Source organism: Oreochromis aureus, linkage group 3 (assembly GCF_013358895.1).
Source record: "Oreochromis aureus strain Israel breed Guangdong linkage group 3, ZZ_aureus, whole genome shotgun sequence".
Taxonomy (NCBI): Eukaryota; Metazoa; Chordata; class Actinopteri; order Cichliformes; family Cichlidae; genus Oreochromis; species Oreochromis aureus.
Window position 1 is genome coordinate 72,623,471 of NC_052944.1, and position 13,681 is coordinate 72,637,151.

The following is a 13,681-nucleotide window of genomic DNA, read 5'->3' on the forward strand; positions in this document are numbered from 1 at the left end:
GTTTTTAATGTTCTGGGAAAACTGAAGTCTGATACACTGTGATACTCAGGGTGTCCTGACAGTTCTAGAGTTCTTCTGTTCTGCACAACATAGGTCCTATGTTGTGAAAAGTGTGGGGCCCGCCCCCTAGGGGGGGCGCAGCGCTATTGCAGGGGGGGCGCGGCATGAAAAGGGGGGGAAAAAAAACAACGCTTGGACAATGCTAGCACAGGGCGCCCACACAAACGCAAAGCAGGAGATGAAGCATCGCTAAATATGTTTCCAAACCAACTTCATTCTAAGCCAAAGACTAGAAAATATGGTGAAGCATATCTTCCCTTTGGTTTCACCTGCACAAGTGCTGAGGTAGGTCTCCCTGCATAATTAGTTTTCCCTGCGTCGGGAGCAGCGCTGGGCTGTTCAAATCACGGACAAACAGTATCCCACAGCTGTTTATGTTTTTGAACCCATTTTGCAGAGGGATTTTTTAAAAATGTATTTATAGCAATGTTGAACATTATTACACAGGACAAAAAAAACAACTACATGTAAAATAATTACACCGTGATGCCTCTGCCTTTCTAAATGCAGGGACAGTAACTGCCTGTATATATAAGCGTGTAAAACCTGCAGAGTCAGATTAACAGTATTTCGTCTCTATCTGCCATTCTGCAATTTATCCCATGTAAACAATAACGTGGCGCACAGTGTGACGTGAAAAAAGGCACATACCTTTGACATTGCGTGACAAACTGTATTCCTTGTCCACACGTAAACGCAAAAAAAAAGGAGTTTAAAAAAATCTCAGTTCTCGGTGATTCGAAGCGCCGTTTACGTGTGGCCGAAATAGCTGCGTGTTCAAAAATACCCGTGTAGGTGCGGACGGAGCGTAAAAGAGTTAGTAGTTTATTTTCTTACTACCTGTAATTTATTGCAGATTATTTGTATTTGCTTAATTGTTTAATAAATGTTTGAGGTGTGAAATAAACCGCAATGGAGCAAAATATGGGTGTGTGTGGTTGAAGGATGTGTTTGTGCGTGTGCGTGCGCGCGTGCACGCGCGGGGGTGGGGGGGTGGTGGGGGCGCGAACATTTTTCTTGTAAAACAAGGGGGGCCCAGCAAAAAAAGTTTGGGAACCACTGACATAGGACATAAACAAAAGGTACATCTGGGAAAGAATAAATCGTGCATATTGCATATTATTCATTAATATTTTGCCCTCCACACCATACAGAATACTGTTCACATTTTTCTTCATGATGTGAGACTTTAGTGGCTTTTTTACCTAAGTATTTGGAAGCTATTTGTTAAATATATAATTAAATAAATAATTAAAAATGTTAAATATATAAAAGTAAAATAATGCTGTTTCTGATTCCAGTGAGTATATAGAATAATTTGTAATTAGCAGTCACAAATGATCTGATAAGCATCATCTGGAAAGTTCAATGTTGATTTATAGATTAGTGATTTCGAAATACAAAATAGAAATACAAATTATCTATATAGCACATTTAAAAAACGTTTGCCCAAAGTGCGGGAAAAAAAATGAAATAAAATAAAAGACAAAACCATTCACATGAAAAAAGACTCACACAAAAGTGTGAACTCACACCAGTCTAAACACTACTGAGAAAAAAAAAAGGGTTGTGTTTTCAGAAGAGACTTAAAAACAGGGAGCAAAGATGCCTGTCTAATATTTAGAGCTAACATATTCCAAAGTTAGGGAGCCATGATAGAAAAAGATCGTTCTCCTCTGAGTTTCAGTTTTCTGCTGCCCCAGCCGTGACATATAGTACGTTTTCCTTTGGGAAGGTGCCATCTGTGCAGTTTGCAATTCTGTTGAAGAAAGATGTTGAACCTATTTAATTATTGTAGAAAAATAATTGATTTTTGTGCATTTGTTTTACATGTGTATTAAAGTCAATTAAGCAGGTGGGGGGTGGCCTATTTTTTTTGCTGAGAGTTGGCAACCCTGTTAGTTTGGTTGTTTAATATTTCCACTAAGTACTGTTTAGAATACCAGAATAGGAAGGATGGTGTAGGTTTAAGTTTATTAGATTGATCAGTGTTGCTGAACTATGAAATATTTTGGGTGCAGTGTATTTTCTGCATACAGGCATAACAGATTAGATTTTGTGTATGAACTTATACAAATGCAGCAAGATATTTAAAAAAAAACACTTTATTGATTACAAAATACACTATATTGGATTCATATCAGTATCAGCAGATATCCAAAAGTATGATATCAGTATTGGACATTAAAAAGTGGTATCGTGCCATCTCTAGTTCATATACCAGCTTGCAGCTGATTTAGGTGACAAGAATTGTCAGAAACAAAACAAACACTAACACAACTGGCAAATCTGGCATCATCTTGGATTTTTTTAAAAGCAACCTAACCAGCTCTGTTAGCTTTACTGACACATGAAGTCACTTCACTGACAGATGTTTCATGAACACAAAATTTTGTGTTTTCATTTTTTGATGTCAGATCATGTGATGTGAAACAAAGCACACAAAGTCCATCTGTACAATAAACAAGCACTCACTGCTGAACCAGTTTGACCAGGATACTGACACAACCACACAGACACACACAGCCATATGCCTTTTCCACCAACACACAGCTACTGAGGATTTGATGAATAATCAGAATTAATGAATAATCAGGAGTAATTAGTTTTGAGGTGAGGGGACATTATGTTGGAAACTTCCATCGGCCTTTTTTGTTTTACTTTGTGCTGAAACCTGTTCTAAGCAGCCACATTTCCCACATGGTCATATGAGCCTTCAAAGTTTCCCAGAATGCACTGTTTTAACCTGAACTTGTTTCTGTTCCTCACAGATGGTTCAGTTTATTAAAACCGTAAAACTTTAAAGATTATGTCTCTAGATTGTGACAGTGGTTGCTGTAAAAATGATTAATTTGAATGCAGCTTTTCACAGAACTTAAATGGGATTTTTAGTATTAGGTTTTTAATCTTGAAGATTTCATATCTTATGGAGTTATGGGGGAAAAATCGTAAATGGTTAATGGACTGGTTCTTACGCAGCACTTTTCTATTCTGAGTGTGAATTCCAGGATGCAGACGGCACCAGAAACAAGTGTGGTGGTTTTAAACAGAGTAAGTGTTTGGTTTATATTTTCCAGATCTGCTGGATTTATGATTAATGTGTTGTTGTTTTATTTTGAGCATTCACTCTCTTGTTTTTGTCTGTTGTGTGCTAAGAATTGTGTTGTTTTTGTAAATAACTGTGTCCTATAGGTACATGCGACATCTTCTTTTATTCAATAGAACAAGTTGTTTCAAATTCACATAAACTACACAGACAGGATGTTGTTTCTACACATCTACCTGTTTTACTGAGACAAGTTCACTTCCTGTTACTTTGTAAATGTGCTTGTTTGCTAAATATGTGCATGTAAAGCTGGAGAAGACTGTGGCTTCTAAAATGCGGCTATGATCTTATGACTTATTTAAACCTTGAATTTAATCATAGTCAGATTAAAACTCAAATTCTGTTTTTCGGTGAAAATACCAAATAGACACAGACATTTAGAACAAAGCAGATTATCACACTAAAAAAAAGGGATTGGCCAGCTCTTGGATTTATGTAAGCATCTTGCGTGCATTTAACACAATTGCCTCATGGTTTAAAGTTAAGTGTAACTATATAGTGTAGAAACTACATAATATGTCACGGCTCGGGGCAGCGGCCGTGTGATGAGAGGAAAGGAGGACTCAGATGCAACACTTACTAGAGATGCAGGGAGATTTATTTACAGAAGGCAGAACACAAGGTGGGGATGGCACAACAGAACTAAGGATAAACTGAACTGGGAAAACTAAGCTATAAAACGGCAAACCTGAAACACGAGAGGAGGACAGCAGGGAGAGCACGTAGTGGAGTCACGGAGAGGAAAACGGAGCAATGCAGAGTAGGCAGGGTGACACAGAGGATGAACACAGACGACGCGACAAGGAACTGAGGGAAACACACACTATAAATACACAGAGGGACACTGGGAAATCACACTCAGGTGGGAGACACAGCTGGACCTGATTAACCTGACGAGACAGGGGAACACTAACACCAGGGACCAACAGAGGGAGCACAAACCCAGAAACCCAGTATCTAAAATCCCAAAACACAAACCATCCCAAAACAGCCCACAAATAATAACAATAAATACACCAAACACAAAATCCCTGAGTCATGGACTCAGGACCATGACATAATATGTATATAATATACATAATATGCAGAGAGGCTAGATTAAATTGTTCATATCATGTTCGAGTGAAGTAAGTCAATAATATAGCAATGTTAAATCTTGCGACACTGCACGGGATTTCAGTCTTGCACGCTTTGGTGCTTTGAGGAAGGCATCCATCTCAGTCAAGTGGAACAGCCGCCTCTACTTATTTTGGTAAACCGAAAGAAGTAAATTGGGTGGTTGTTACATTAAAAAAAGTCTATAATTTGAACACAAATTTTTCATGTTTCTATCTTGAACGTAATTAAATCATGTAGGATCTGTATGAAATTCAACAACTTAATTTCTTCTTGTTGAGATGACCTGATACAATCTAGTAAGAGTGGTTAGTTGCTGGACTCATGAAATTAACAAGATCACATGAGATTTCAAACTGCAGGAAAATCACTAGAACGTCTTGATGCATTCTCAATCATCCAGGAAAGTAAATCTCCAAAAGTTGATTCTGTTCATCTGGACGTAGCGTTTTGTGGGATGAGTGATGAAACATTTCTCCCAGATGAACAGAATCAACTTTTGGAGAAAATCACTACAGTTATAAGAAGCAGACAACTACACACACACAACATGTATGCTATTGCTTTTTATTGTGGTCTAACCTGTCAAGGACAAAAACGTACAGAAAATTCAGCATCAAGCCTTGAAATCATAGCTTCCCTACTTTTGTCAACCCTGGATTGGTGACATGGTGGTTAGTGCTGTTGTATTATAGTAAGAAGGTCCTGGGTTCAAATCCACAATCTGGCTAGTTTACACTGATTTCTCTCTGGGTATTCTGGTGTCTTCCCACAGTTAAAAGTCATGCAGTTATTAGAGTTAGCTTAGGTTGTTTGGTGATTCTAAATTCACCATAAATGTTAATGCAAACGGTTGTTTGTCTCTATGTGATTGACTGGTGAGCTGTCCAGTGTGTACCATGCCTCGTAACCTTGCCCAGGATAAAGATAGGAGGATCTTAGTTGTTGTAGACCCATTCAACTTTCATGTTAACTAGACTCTAGACTTTGTTGAATATTATGTAATATAATGTCAACATGTAGTATTTAAGTGATTAAGTAGTACTGTGTTAAAGGTTATTGAATAGTGTTTAAATAAAATGACCAAATTGTGAAGGATTAAAATATTCCAAGAGCTCAACTTACTTCATCTAAACATGTTTCAATCACGTTTTATGAACACAAAAAGCACAGGTTTACTGAATATGAATAAGTTGTGTTGATTTAACTCAGTTGTTTAAGTTTCTGTCAAAGCAAAACGTTTGTGTGCAACCAATGCCCATTATTGAATCAAGTAAATCCAACATGCCCTTTTTTTCAGTGCACAACGAGATAACAGATGAATGTCTGCTTTACTCTGATCAGTTTCTCTGTTTTTTGGTTTTTTCGTGTTTGTGTCTGCAGGCAAGATTTAACTGTTAGAAGTAGGTAGTTTTTTGTTTGTTTGTTTATCCCAGGCCCACAGAGGAATAAAATCTATTTTTAGGATCTTTCTAGCTATTAACATAACTTTTAAATTCAAAAGAGTAATCACAGAAAACATATACATAAAATATAGACTTCAGCTGCATGTAGTCTTTGAGCTCTTGGTCAAAGTCAAGGTGGAATTACACATTATTACTCTGCTGCTTACAAAAGAACTTACCTTTAGAGAGGTTATTCACCAGGAATTGCTACTGCACCCTCAGCATACCTGATTCTCTCAGCCTTGAGCTAAAATGTGTTTCTATTTTATTTCTACAGACTGATTAAATAAAAAAAACACCCGAAATAATTTCGTGAAAAGCAAAATATCATAAAATGTTTCCAGTGTTTCAAATCTTCAGTTACTGTCAGCACAGAGAAAAAATAAATATGTAATTGTTTGTTTCTCTTTGTTACATTTTAAATTCTCTTCAACTTTCATCAAATGCTCTCTGCTGGATTTTAAATGATCATGTTGACATATTTATGTCTAAGTTCTCACCTCAGAGGAGGAAAAATAAACTAAAAAATAATCAAACTTTTACATTTAAGAAAGCTGGAGGTTTAGTTTCTGTTTGTTGTCTTCAGAGGAAGAAAATTGAAAATTAATCAAGATGATCATTTCAAATGAGTTACTGATCATTTAATTCATTAGAGGAAAAAAATATGACACTTAAGTTGTTCGATTATTTAGTTTAGTATGAGAACAAAAACTAAAAGAGAAAAAAAAATGAACGTAGATTTTTTAAACCATTTCGATTGTTAGACACGCAGAGATAACCACAGGTATGTTAGCTTTGATATGACGACAAGAGCAAAAAAACAGAAGAAAAATAATGGAGCTCCAAGTTCAAATAGAGCTGATGAATGTGCTGAAGACCAAAGAGGAAATCTGATATGATTCACACACAGACACATGATTCTACTGCTGAACCAGTCTGACCAGGATACTGACACACATAATCTTTCCATCAACACAGTGATGCTGAGGAGCTGATGAATAATTTAATCATTGAATAAATAACCTTGATTTATTGGTTTTAGATATGGAATATTTAAGGTTTTTAAATCAGTTTCTTAAAAACAGGTTATGTCATCAGACCTTGTTAGTTTGAACTAATTATATTAATATTCAGGATGTTTTTATTGTATCTGATTCTACTGGGCTCTAACAGACGGGCAGGTGGAGCTAACACAGCTATGTTCGCTCTAACAGAAGCTTTAGCTGCACTGAAGTGAAATCATTTCACAGTCAGACCATGAGCACAAAACAAGAACAGGACAGGAAATAAAAGGTGTTCTTAGAATAAAAGCAGACAGAAACAGTAACAGATGCATGTGTTGTTTGTCAGTAAATGTGAGCGACACTCTGACAGGCTGTAACTTGTACTGGACAGTCTCCTGTCCCACATGGTGATACGCTGAATTATCAGAGCACAGATCAAACATCCAGGGCACCTCTGCTTGTTCCTGTTCTCTACATCACAGACATGAACCTGCTGAAGTTTACTCACATTATTATACATCATACTGATCCTCACACACTGAACAGAAACCACATTCTGTCTTCAGACTGTGACAGGTGGAGTGGGTTTCCAGCCTCCACCTGTGTGTACTTCAAGAACCTGAAAATATTTATTGTATTTCAGGGTTTCATTAAGTTATTTGACAGAAAGATCAGCTGACTGTGAGGGCTCAGAGTCAGCTGTGACTTTGTTTTTGTTTGTCAAACATGTGAACTCACAGCTGATAGATGGAGGAATGTGGTTGCTAAGGTGACGCTGTGTGTGCTGATGTCACAGATCTGAGGTGTGTCTGTATAAAAACAGCTGACAAGGAAACACAGCTCAGTTAGTTTGTCGCTGTTTAGCACAGAAGTTGATTTTTATTTATTCATTGATTTATTTGTTTACTTTTTTTGCTCATTAATTTTGTTTTTATATTTATTATTCACTTTTTTCCAACATGATGATCAGAAAAGACTTTGAGGATTTCAGAGATTACTTCAGAAAAACAGTAAGTGTTTTATAATTATATATTTGAGTATTTTGTACAAAGATCGACAAAGTTACATAAAAAGTCCATTTATGTCACTCTGATGCTACTAGGAGACATCAAAAATGTGGAGTTTAAACGAGTAGCTGAAAGTCAAGTCTCTCAGTTTTATTTAAACCAAAAGATTTAACCTCATGCAGTGAAGTTTTAACTCTGGTCTGGTTTACATGTTACTTCCCAAACAATTAGTTTCATATTGAATTAGTTAGTTTGTTTGTGTGTAAATGTCATCAGGTTGGGTAAAGTCACGTGAATATGATCGCTTGGTCAGCAGTGCAGTTTCCAGCACAGAGACAAAGAAGTGTAATATCTGTGTCAGTGTGATGTGTTGTAGTTTAAGGACTCAGTATACAGCCAGAGACGGATCTACTGAGGTGGCATGGAGTGGCATTTGCCACCCTACAATGATCTCTTGCCACCTCTAGTGTCACAGTAGTTTTATATATGACATTGTTTTTTATTAAGGGTTGGCAAGAGATTATTTTTGGGTGGCACATGCGAGTCTATGCCACCTCTGTAGATCTGCCCCTGAGTTTTAAATGGTTGTACAAAAAAGTCAGAATCCCTGTTTACATTTTAAGGGATATTACACAATGTTAAGCTTGCATATGTGTAAAGAAATGCATTACATCCAGCCCACTTATCCAATTCACTTATTATCAACACGTTTCACTGTATAAATATTTATATAACACACATCCCGTCATTGATCTTATTTATTTTATATTATGCGACAAGCAGTGAGTGTGTGTACTCCTCAATCTGAACAGTTGTACTTTGACCTTTAACCTCTCTGCTCTGTGTTGTTTTCACTTTCAGATCAGAAAATTTTCACTGCTAAGCCTGGACAGAAGAACGTCACTCTTCCATGTCGAGCTCCAAACAACAGCAGCAGCATCACCGGTGTAGAGTGGAGCAGAGCTGACCTGGAAGATGAATATGTGCTTTTGTACCAGGATGACCAGCTTGATACAACCAACCAGCATCCATCTTTTAAGAATCAGGTGGATCTGCAGGACAGACAGATGAAGGATGGAGACGTGTCTTTGATTCTGATGAATGTGACGTTTAATGACACTGGAACATACGAGTGTCGCGTCAAGACAGGAAATCATCACAAGAAAAGAGCTAATCTGGGTGGTGACCCCATCAGCATCATCACACTGAGAGTTTTTCCTCCATGTGAGTGAGCAGAGTTGAGTGTGTGTGTGTGTGATCAGAGGTGAAGCTGCTTCATCTTCATTTAACCTCATTGAGTCTAGTTTAGGCTAAGTTAGCTTCAGCAGTCAGTATACAGCCAGGAGCAGCTAGTGCCAGTACTAGCAAGATAGCAACACTTTGAACATAGCTACTATTAACACTGAATTTAAATTCTATCACTGTATCCATTTCATAGTGTTACCCCCCACCTACAACCTGGATTTATTTCTTGTTATCAATAGAAACCTTCATATTATTGTGCCAGAGAACTATTAACCAATAAAATATAAAAACTGGTGCATAGGTTGCAGTCTGCACTTTCAACACAAGCTGAAATGTTGTTTCACTGTCAGCTTAAATTTCTCATGTGACTTGGAGGTGTGGCCTGTCCTTGACCCCAAAACTACAAAACTACAGTGGCACTAGGGGTGGCACATGCCACTCCATGCCACCTCCGTAGATCCGCTCCTGAGTTTGCATTTGCATTGATTACATTTTAAGGCATATTACACATTGTAAAAGCTGCATGTGTAAAGAAATGGTTTTGATTTTGCCACGCTAAGAACATTTCATTACATCCAGCCCTGTATACTCTATATTGTTCAGTGTATGTAGCTACAGAAAAGGCAGCATGCAGAGACTCACAGTGTCTTATAATGAGAGGCTGCTTTCTCTTACTATCAGCACAAACGTCAGTTATGACGTATTTATTTGTAATCGTCCTACAGTCCGTTTGCGTCACTCTAACGCGACTAAGAGACATCAAAAGTGTGGCGTTTGAACGAGTGGCTGAAAAACAAATGTTTCAGCTTTTTTAAACCTCAAATTTAACCTCATGTAGTCAAGTTTTAACTCAGATTCTCTTATTCATTTAAAATACCAACAAACATAACATTTACAATAATCTAAGAGTCAGATAAGCAGAAACAGAAACACGGAAATGTCTGCTGTAACTGCGTCGCTCTGCTCGACTTTGCTGATTGTCGGTGTCTTCGTGTTTGTCTCTGCAGGTGAGGTTTATAAACCAAACGGTGTTTCCCTCTGAGATAAAGAGGAATAAACATCAGTCTGGTTTACATGTTACTTCCCAAACATTTAGTTTCTGAGCGTCTGCGTGTGTGACGGCATCACGAAGCCTGTTGGTGTCCGTGGATTTACCCGCTTGGTCAGCGGTGTTGTTTCCAGCACAGAGACTAAGAAGTAAATGTGTGTGTCAGTGTGATGTGTTGTAGTTTCAGGAGCCAGTATACAGCCAGAGGTCGAACTACAGAGATGGCATTGATTGGCATGTGCCACCCTAAAATGATCTTTTGCCACCTCTAGTGCCACAGTAGTTTTTTTATATGACATTGTTGTTTATTAAGGTGTGGCAAGAGATTATATTAGGCTGGCACATGCCTCTCTATGCCACCTCTGCAGATCTGCCCCTGAGTTTTAAAAGTACAAAGAAATGTCAGAATCATTGTTTACATTGTAAGGCACATTACACAATGTTACACTGATATGTGTAAAGAAATGGTTTTGATTTTGCCACCCTAAGAACATTTCATTACACCCAGCCTTGTATACAGATACAAAGCTTTTTGTTCAGTGTATACAAACAGCTGTAGCTCCATAAAGGCAGCATGCAGAGACTCACAGTGTCTTATAATGAGAGGCTGCTTTCTCTCACACATTATGGTCACTTATTATCAGCACATGTTTCACTGTAAATATGTTTTTATATAACACTGCTTCTTACATTCATCTTAATTATTTTATGTAACACTACAAGCAGTGAGTGTGTCTTCACTCTGAATGGCTGCTGTATTCAATTGAGTTCAATTCCATTTTAATTTATTTAGCACCAAATCAAAACAACTGTCACCTCAAGGTGCTTTATATTGTACGGGTAGACCCTACAATAATACATACAGAGAAAAGGCTCATGGAGGGGCGGCCGTCTGCTGCGACCAGTCGGAGGTTAAGGGAGGGACATAGGGCAAAGACATGCTGTGGAAGAGAGACAGAGATTAATAATAATTAATGATTAAATGCAGAGAGGTCTATTAAAACATAGTGAGTTAGAAAGCTGACTGAAGGAGGGATACTTAATGCATCATAGGAATCCCCCAGCAGTCTCTATTACAGCATAACTAAGCGACGATTGTACTTTGACCTTTAACCTCTCTGCTCTTTGTTGTTTCCTCTTTTAGACCAGAAAGTCATCACAGCTGAGCCTGGACAGAACGCCGCTTTGACATGTCGAGCTCCAAACAACAACAGCAGCATCACCGGTGTAGAGTGGAGCAGGGCTGACCTGGGAGATGAATATGTCCTTTTGTATCGGGATGGGCGGTTCGATCCAGAAATCCAGCATCCATCTTATAAGAACCGGGTGGATCTGCAGGACAGACAGATGAAGGATGGAGACGTGTCTTTGATTCTGAACGATGTGACGATTAATGATGCTGGAGCATACGAGTGCCGTGTCAAGACAGGAACAAACATAAGGAAAAGAGCAAATCTAGATGGTGACCCCATCAGCATCATCACACTGAGAGTTGATCCTCCAGGTGAGTGAGTAGAGTTGAGTGTGTGTGTGATCAGAGGTGAAGCTGCTTCCTGGTTGTTGATGTTTGTTTCTAAAGATGTTGTTGATGAGACTTTGTAGAAAGCAGCTGGTCTGAGTGATGTGATCAGAGTGCAGTAGATAATGTCTGACAGCAGTTTGAAGAGGAAATGGATTCTGTTCTGTTCTTCACTCATCACCTACCTGACAGCTGACACCTCACACCTGTTTCTCACCTGCAGGTCGACCAGAGGATGGATCTGTTGGATTGATCGTCGGTCTGAGTGTTACTGCTGTGCTTCTTGTTGCTGCTGTTGTTGGTTTTCTGGTCTACAAAAAACATAAACAACAGCAGAGTCAGGATTCATACCAGCCTCCTGTTGAACTGTAGCATGTTTGAAGATGCAAGAGATGCCTGTATCACTAAGGCACCAAGCAGAGATCTGACTTCAGAAACTAAAACAATCACATCCATGTAGAAAACCAGAAGAGTTGCTTCATTCCAAAGAGATTTCACAGCAGAGACAATGTTAAAGAAAAAGCCAACTGTTCCTCAAGTAAGAAAAAATAACAGATAATCAAAAAGAAGAAAAAGGGCGGAGAACAAGTTGCAGTAAATGTATCATCTGAAAATGGAAAACTGCAATTATTTAAATTGCAGGTTATTTTAACCATAATATGACAATCCAATTTAAGAAAAAAAAAATTCTCCAGCATCTGTGGAAGAGTCCTAAGAAATTAGACCCAAAGTGATCCAAGAAGGCTCAAAGAGATTTTAACAACAGGCTGCTTGCAGTAGTAAACAAGTTTACAGTAGATGCTGCATAATGTTGAAAGAATTACTAAAGCTGAGACTGTTACTGTTAGCATTGTTAACAACATACATTGTCATGTATATATTTCCAACACTGAGCATTTTTGGCTTCTCATGTATTGGACAATTGTAAATTATTATAATTAGTAGACATGTTCAGTTTTGATGGTGTGTGTTAAATGTTTCAAACACACACAGGTTTTCATCATTTGATTGTATGTTTGGTCTGAGGCAGCTAAATTAGTTTGTAGAGAAAATGAATGTCAGATCTGTGTTTGTGAGCTTAGCCCTGCATATTTACATTTCTGTGGAACACACAAATTACTTTTTCATAGTTTGGTTCTCATCAGTATCCATGAGCTCAGTGCCCAGAATGTTACAGAATCAGAGCCAGTGAGTGTGTTTGTTTCATCTTCAGGTTCAGTTATCTGTGAGATCAAACTCATTCTGAGAGGTTTGAACCACACAGACTGATCCTCATGTGGAGATCACAGACAGTAACAGTCATTTTGACAGTGTCATGAAACCAAATCTATGAATGGTTTATGTATTAGACGGATGTTTCCTCTGATCTGTGAAACTTTATTGAACTTTTCATTTTATGAACGACTCTTTGGTTGTTTTTTTTCTGGTTGTTATTTCAGTTTAAATGTTTCAAGAACTTGTTACATTTGTAATGTTTTATTTGACTCTTTTTGAATCTGTTTTTGCTAATAAAAAAAATAGGACTCTATTGTTGTGTTGATTCAGTCTGTTCATGTGTTTTTGTGGCTGTAACCGTTCTCTTTTATTTCTGGAGCAGCTGATGCAGATTTCTATCTCAGCTAGATTCCAATAATACATAATAAAATAATCTAGACACTCTTTAAGTCATATGTGTAAAACTCAAGGCCCACGGGCCACATCTGGCTCAACGTACATTTATATCCAGCTCGCAAGATCAATTTATATAGATTTATTATCGTTATGCATGGCGATATGACACACTAATTACACACAAACAACAGATCCCATAATGCAGCGCTGCAGCCTCCTTGCTGAACGCTAGGCTACCTGGGAACATTCCCGCATCAATCAAGTCAAACTTCTGTTATTGCAAAGCTAGCCGCTCACAATGGTGGAGAGAAAAGTTGATTCTGAAAACAGAGCCTTTCAGCACCGGTGGGAGACTGAATATATGATTACAGTGATGCAGGTAAACCCGTGTGTCTTATTTGTGGAGCTAATGTGGCTGTAATGAAGGAATTTAATTTAAGACGGCACTACGAGACAAAACATCAGGATAAGCTGAAAAACATAAATGCAGAGCAGAAACTACAGAAAGTAGAAGAGCTAA

General features: G+C 38.1%; 1 protein-coding gene across 1 annotated transcript; it reads left to right on the top strand.

Moving 5' to 3' along the window:
• The first annotated feature begins 7,535 nt into the window (after positions 1-7,535).
• Positions 7,536-12,976, top strand: LOC120437524 (programmed cell death 1 ligand 1-like). Its single transcript, XM_039608095.1, has 4 exons — positions 7,536-7,741; positions 8,600-8,962; positions 11,176-11,535; positions 11,774-12,976. Exons 2-4 carry the CDS (start codon positions 8,806-8,808, stop codon positions 11,920-11,922), a joined length of 666 nt encoding a protein of 221 aa, XP_039464029.1. The 5' UTR covers positions 7,536-7,741; positions 8,600-8,805; the 3' UTR covers positions 11,923-12,976.
• Positions 12,977-13,681: the final 705 nt, after the last annotated feature.

What these genes read in the sequence shown, in the direction of transcription:
- LOC120437524 (XM_039608095.1), top strand. Translation starts at nt 8,806, where the DNA reads ATGAAGGATGGAGACGTGTCTTTGATTCTGATGAATGTGACGTTTAAT. An exon ending in ACTGAGAGTTTTTCCTCCAT is followed by an intron (nt 8,963 to 11,175) that starts GTGAGTGAGCAG and finishes TTCCTCTTTTAG; the next exon opens with ACCAGAAAGTCATCACAGCT. An exon ending in ACTGAGAGTTGATCCTCCAG is followed by an intron (nt 11,536 to 11,773) that starts GTGAGTGAGTAG and finishes TCTCACCTGCAG; the next exon opens with GTCGACCAGAGGATGGATCT.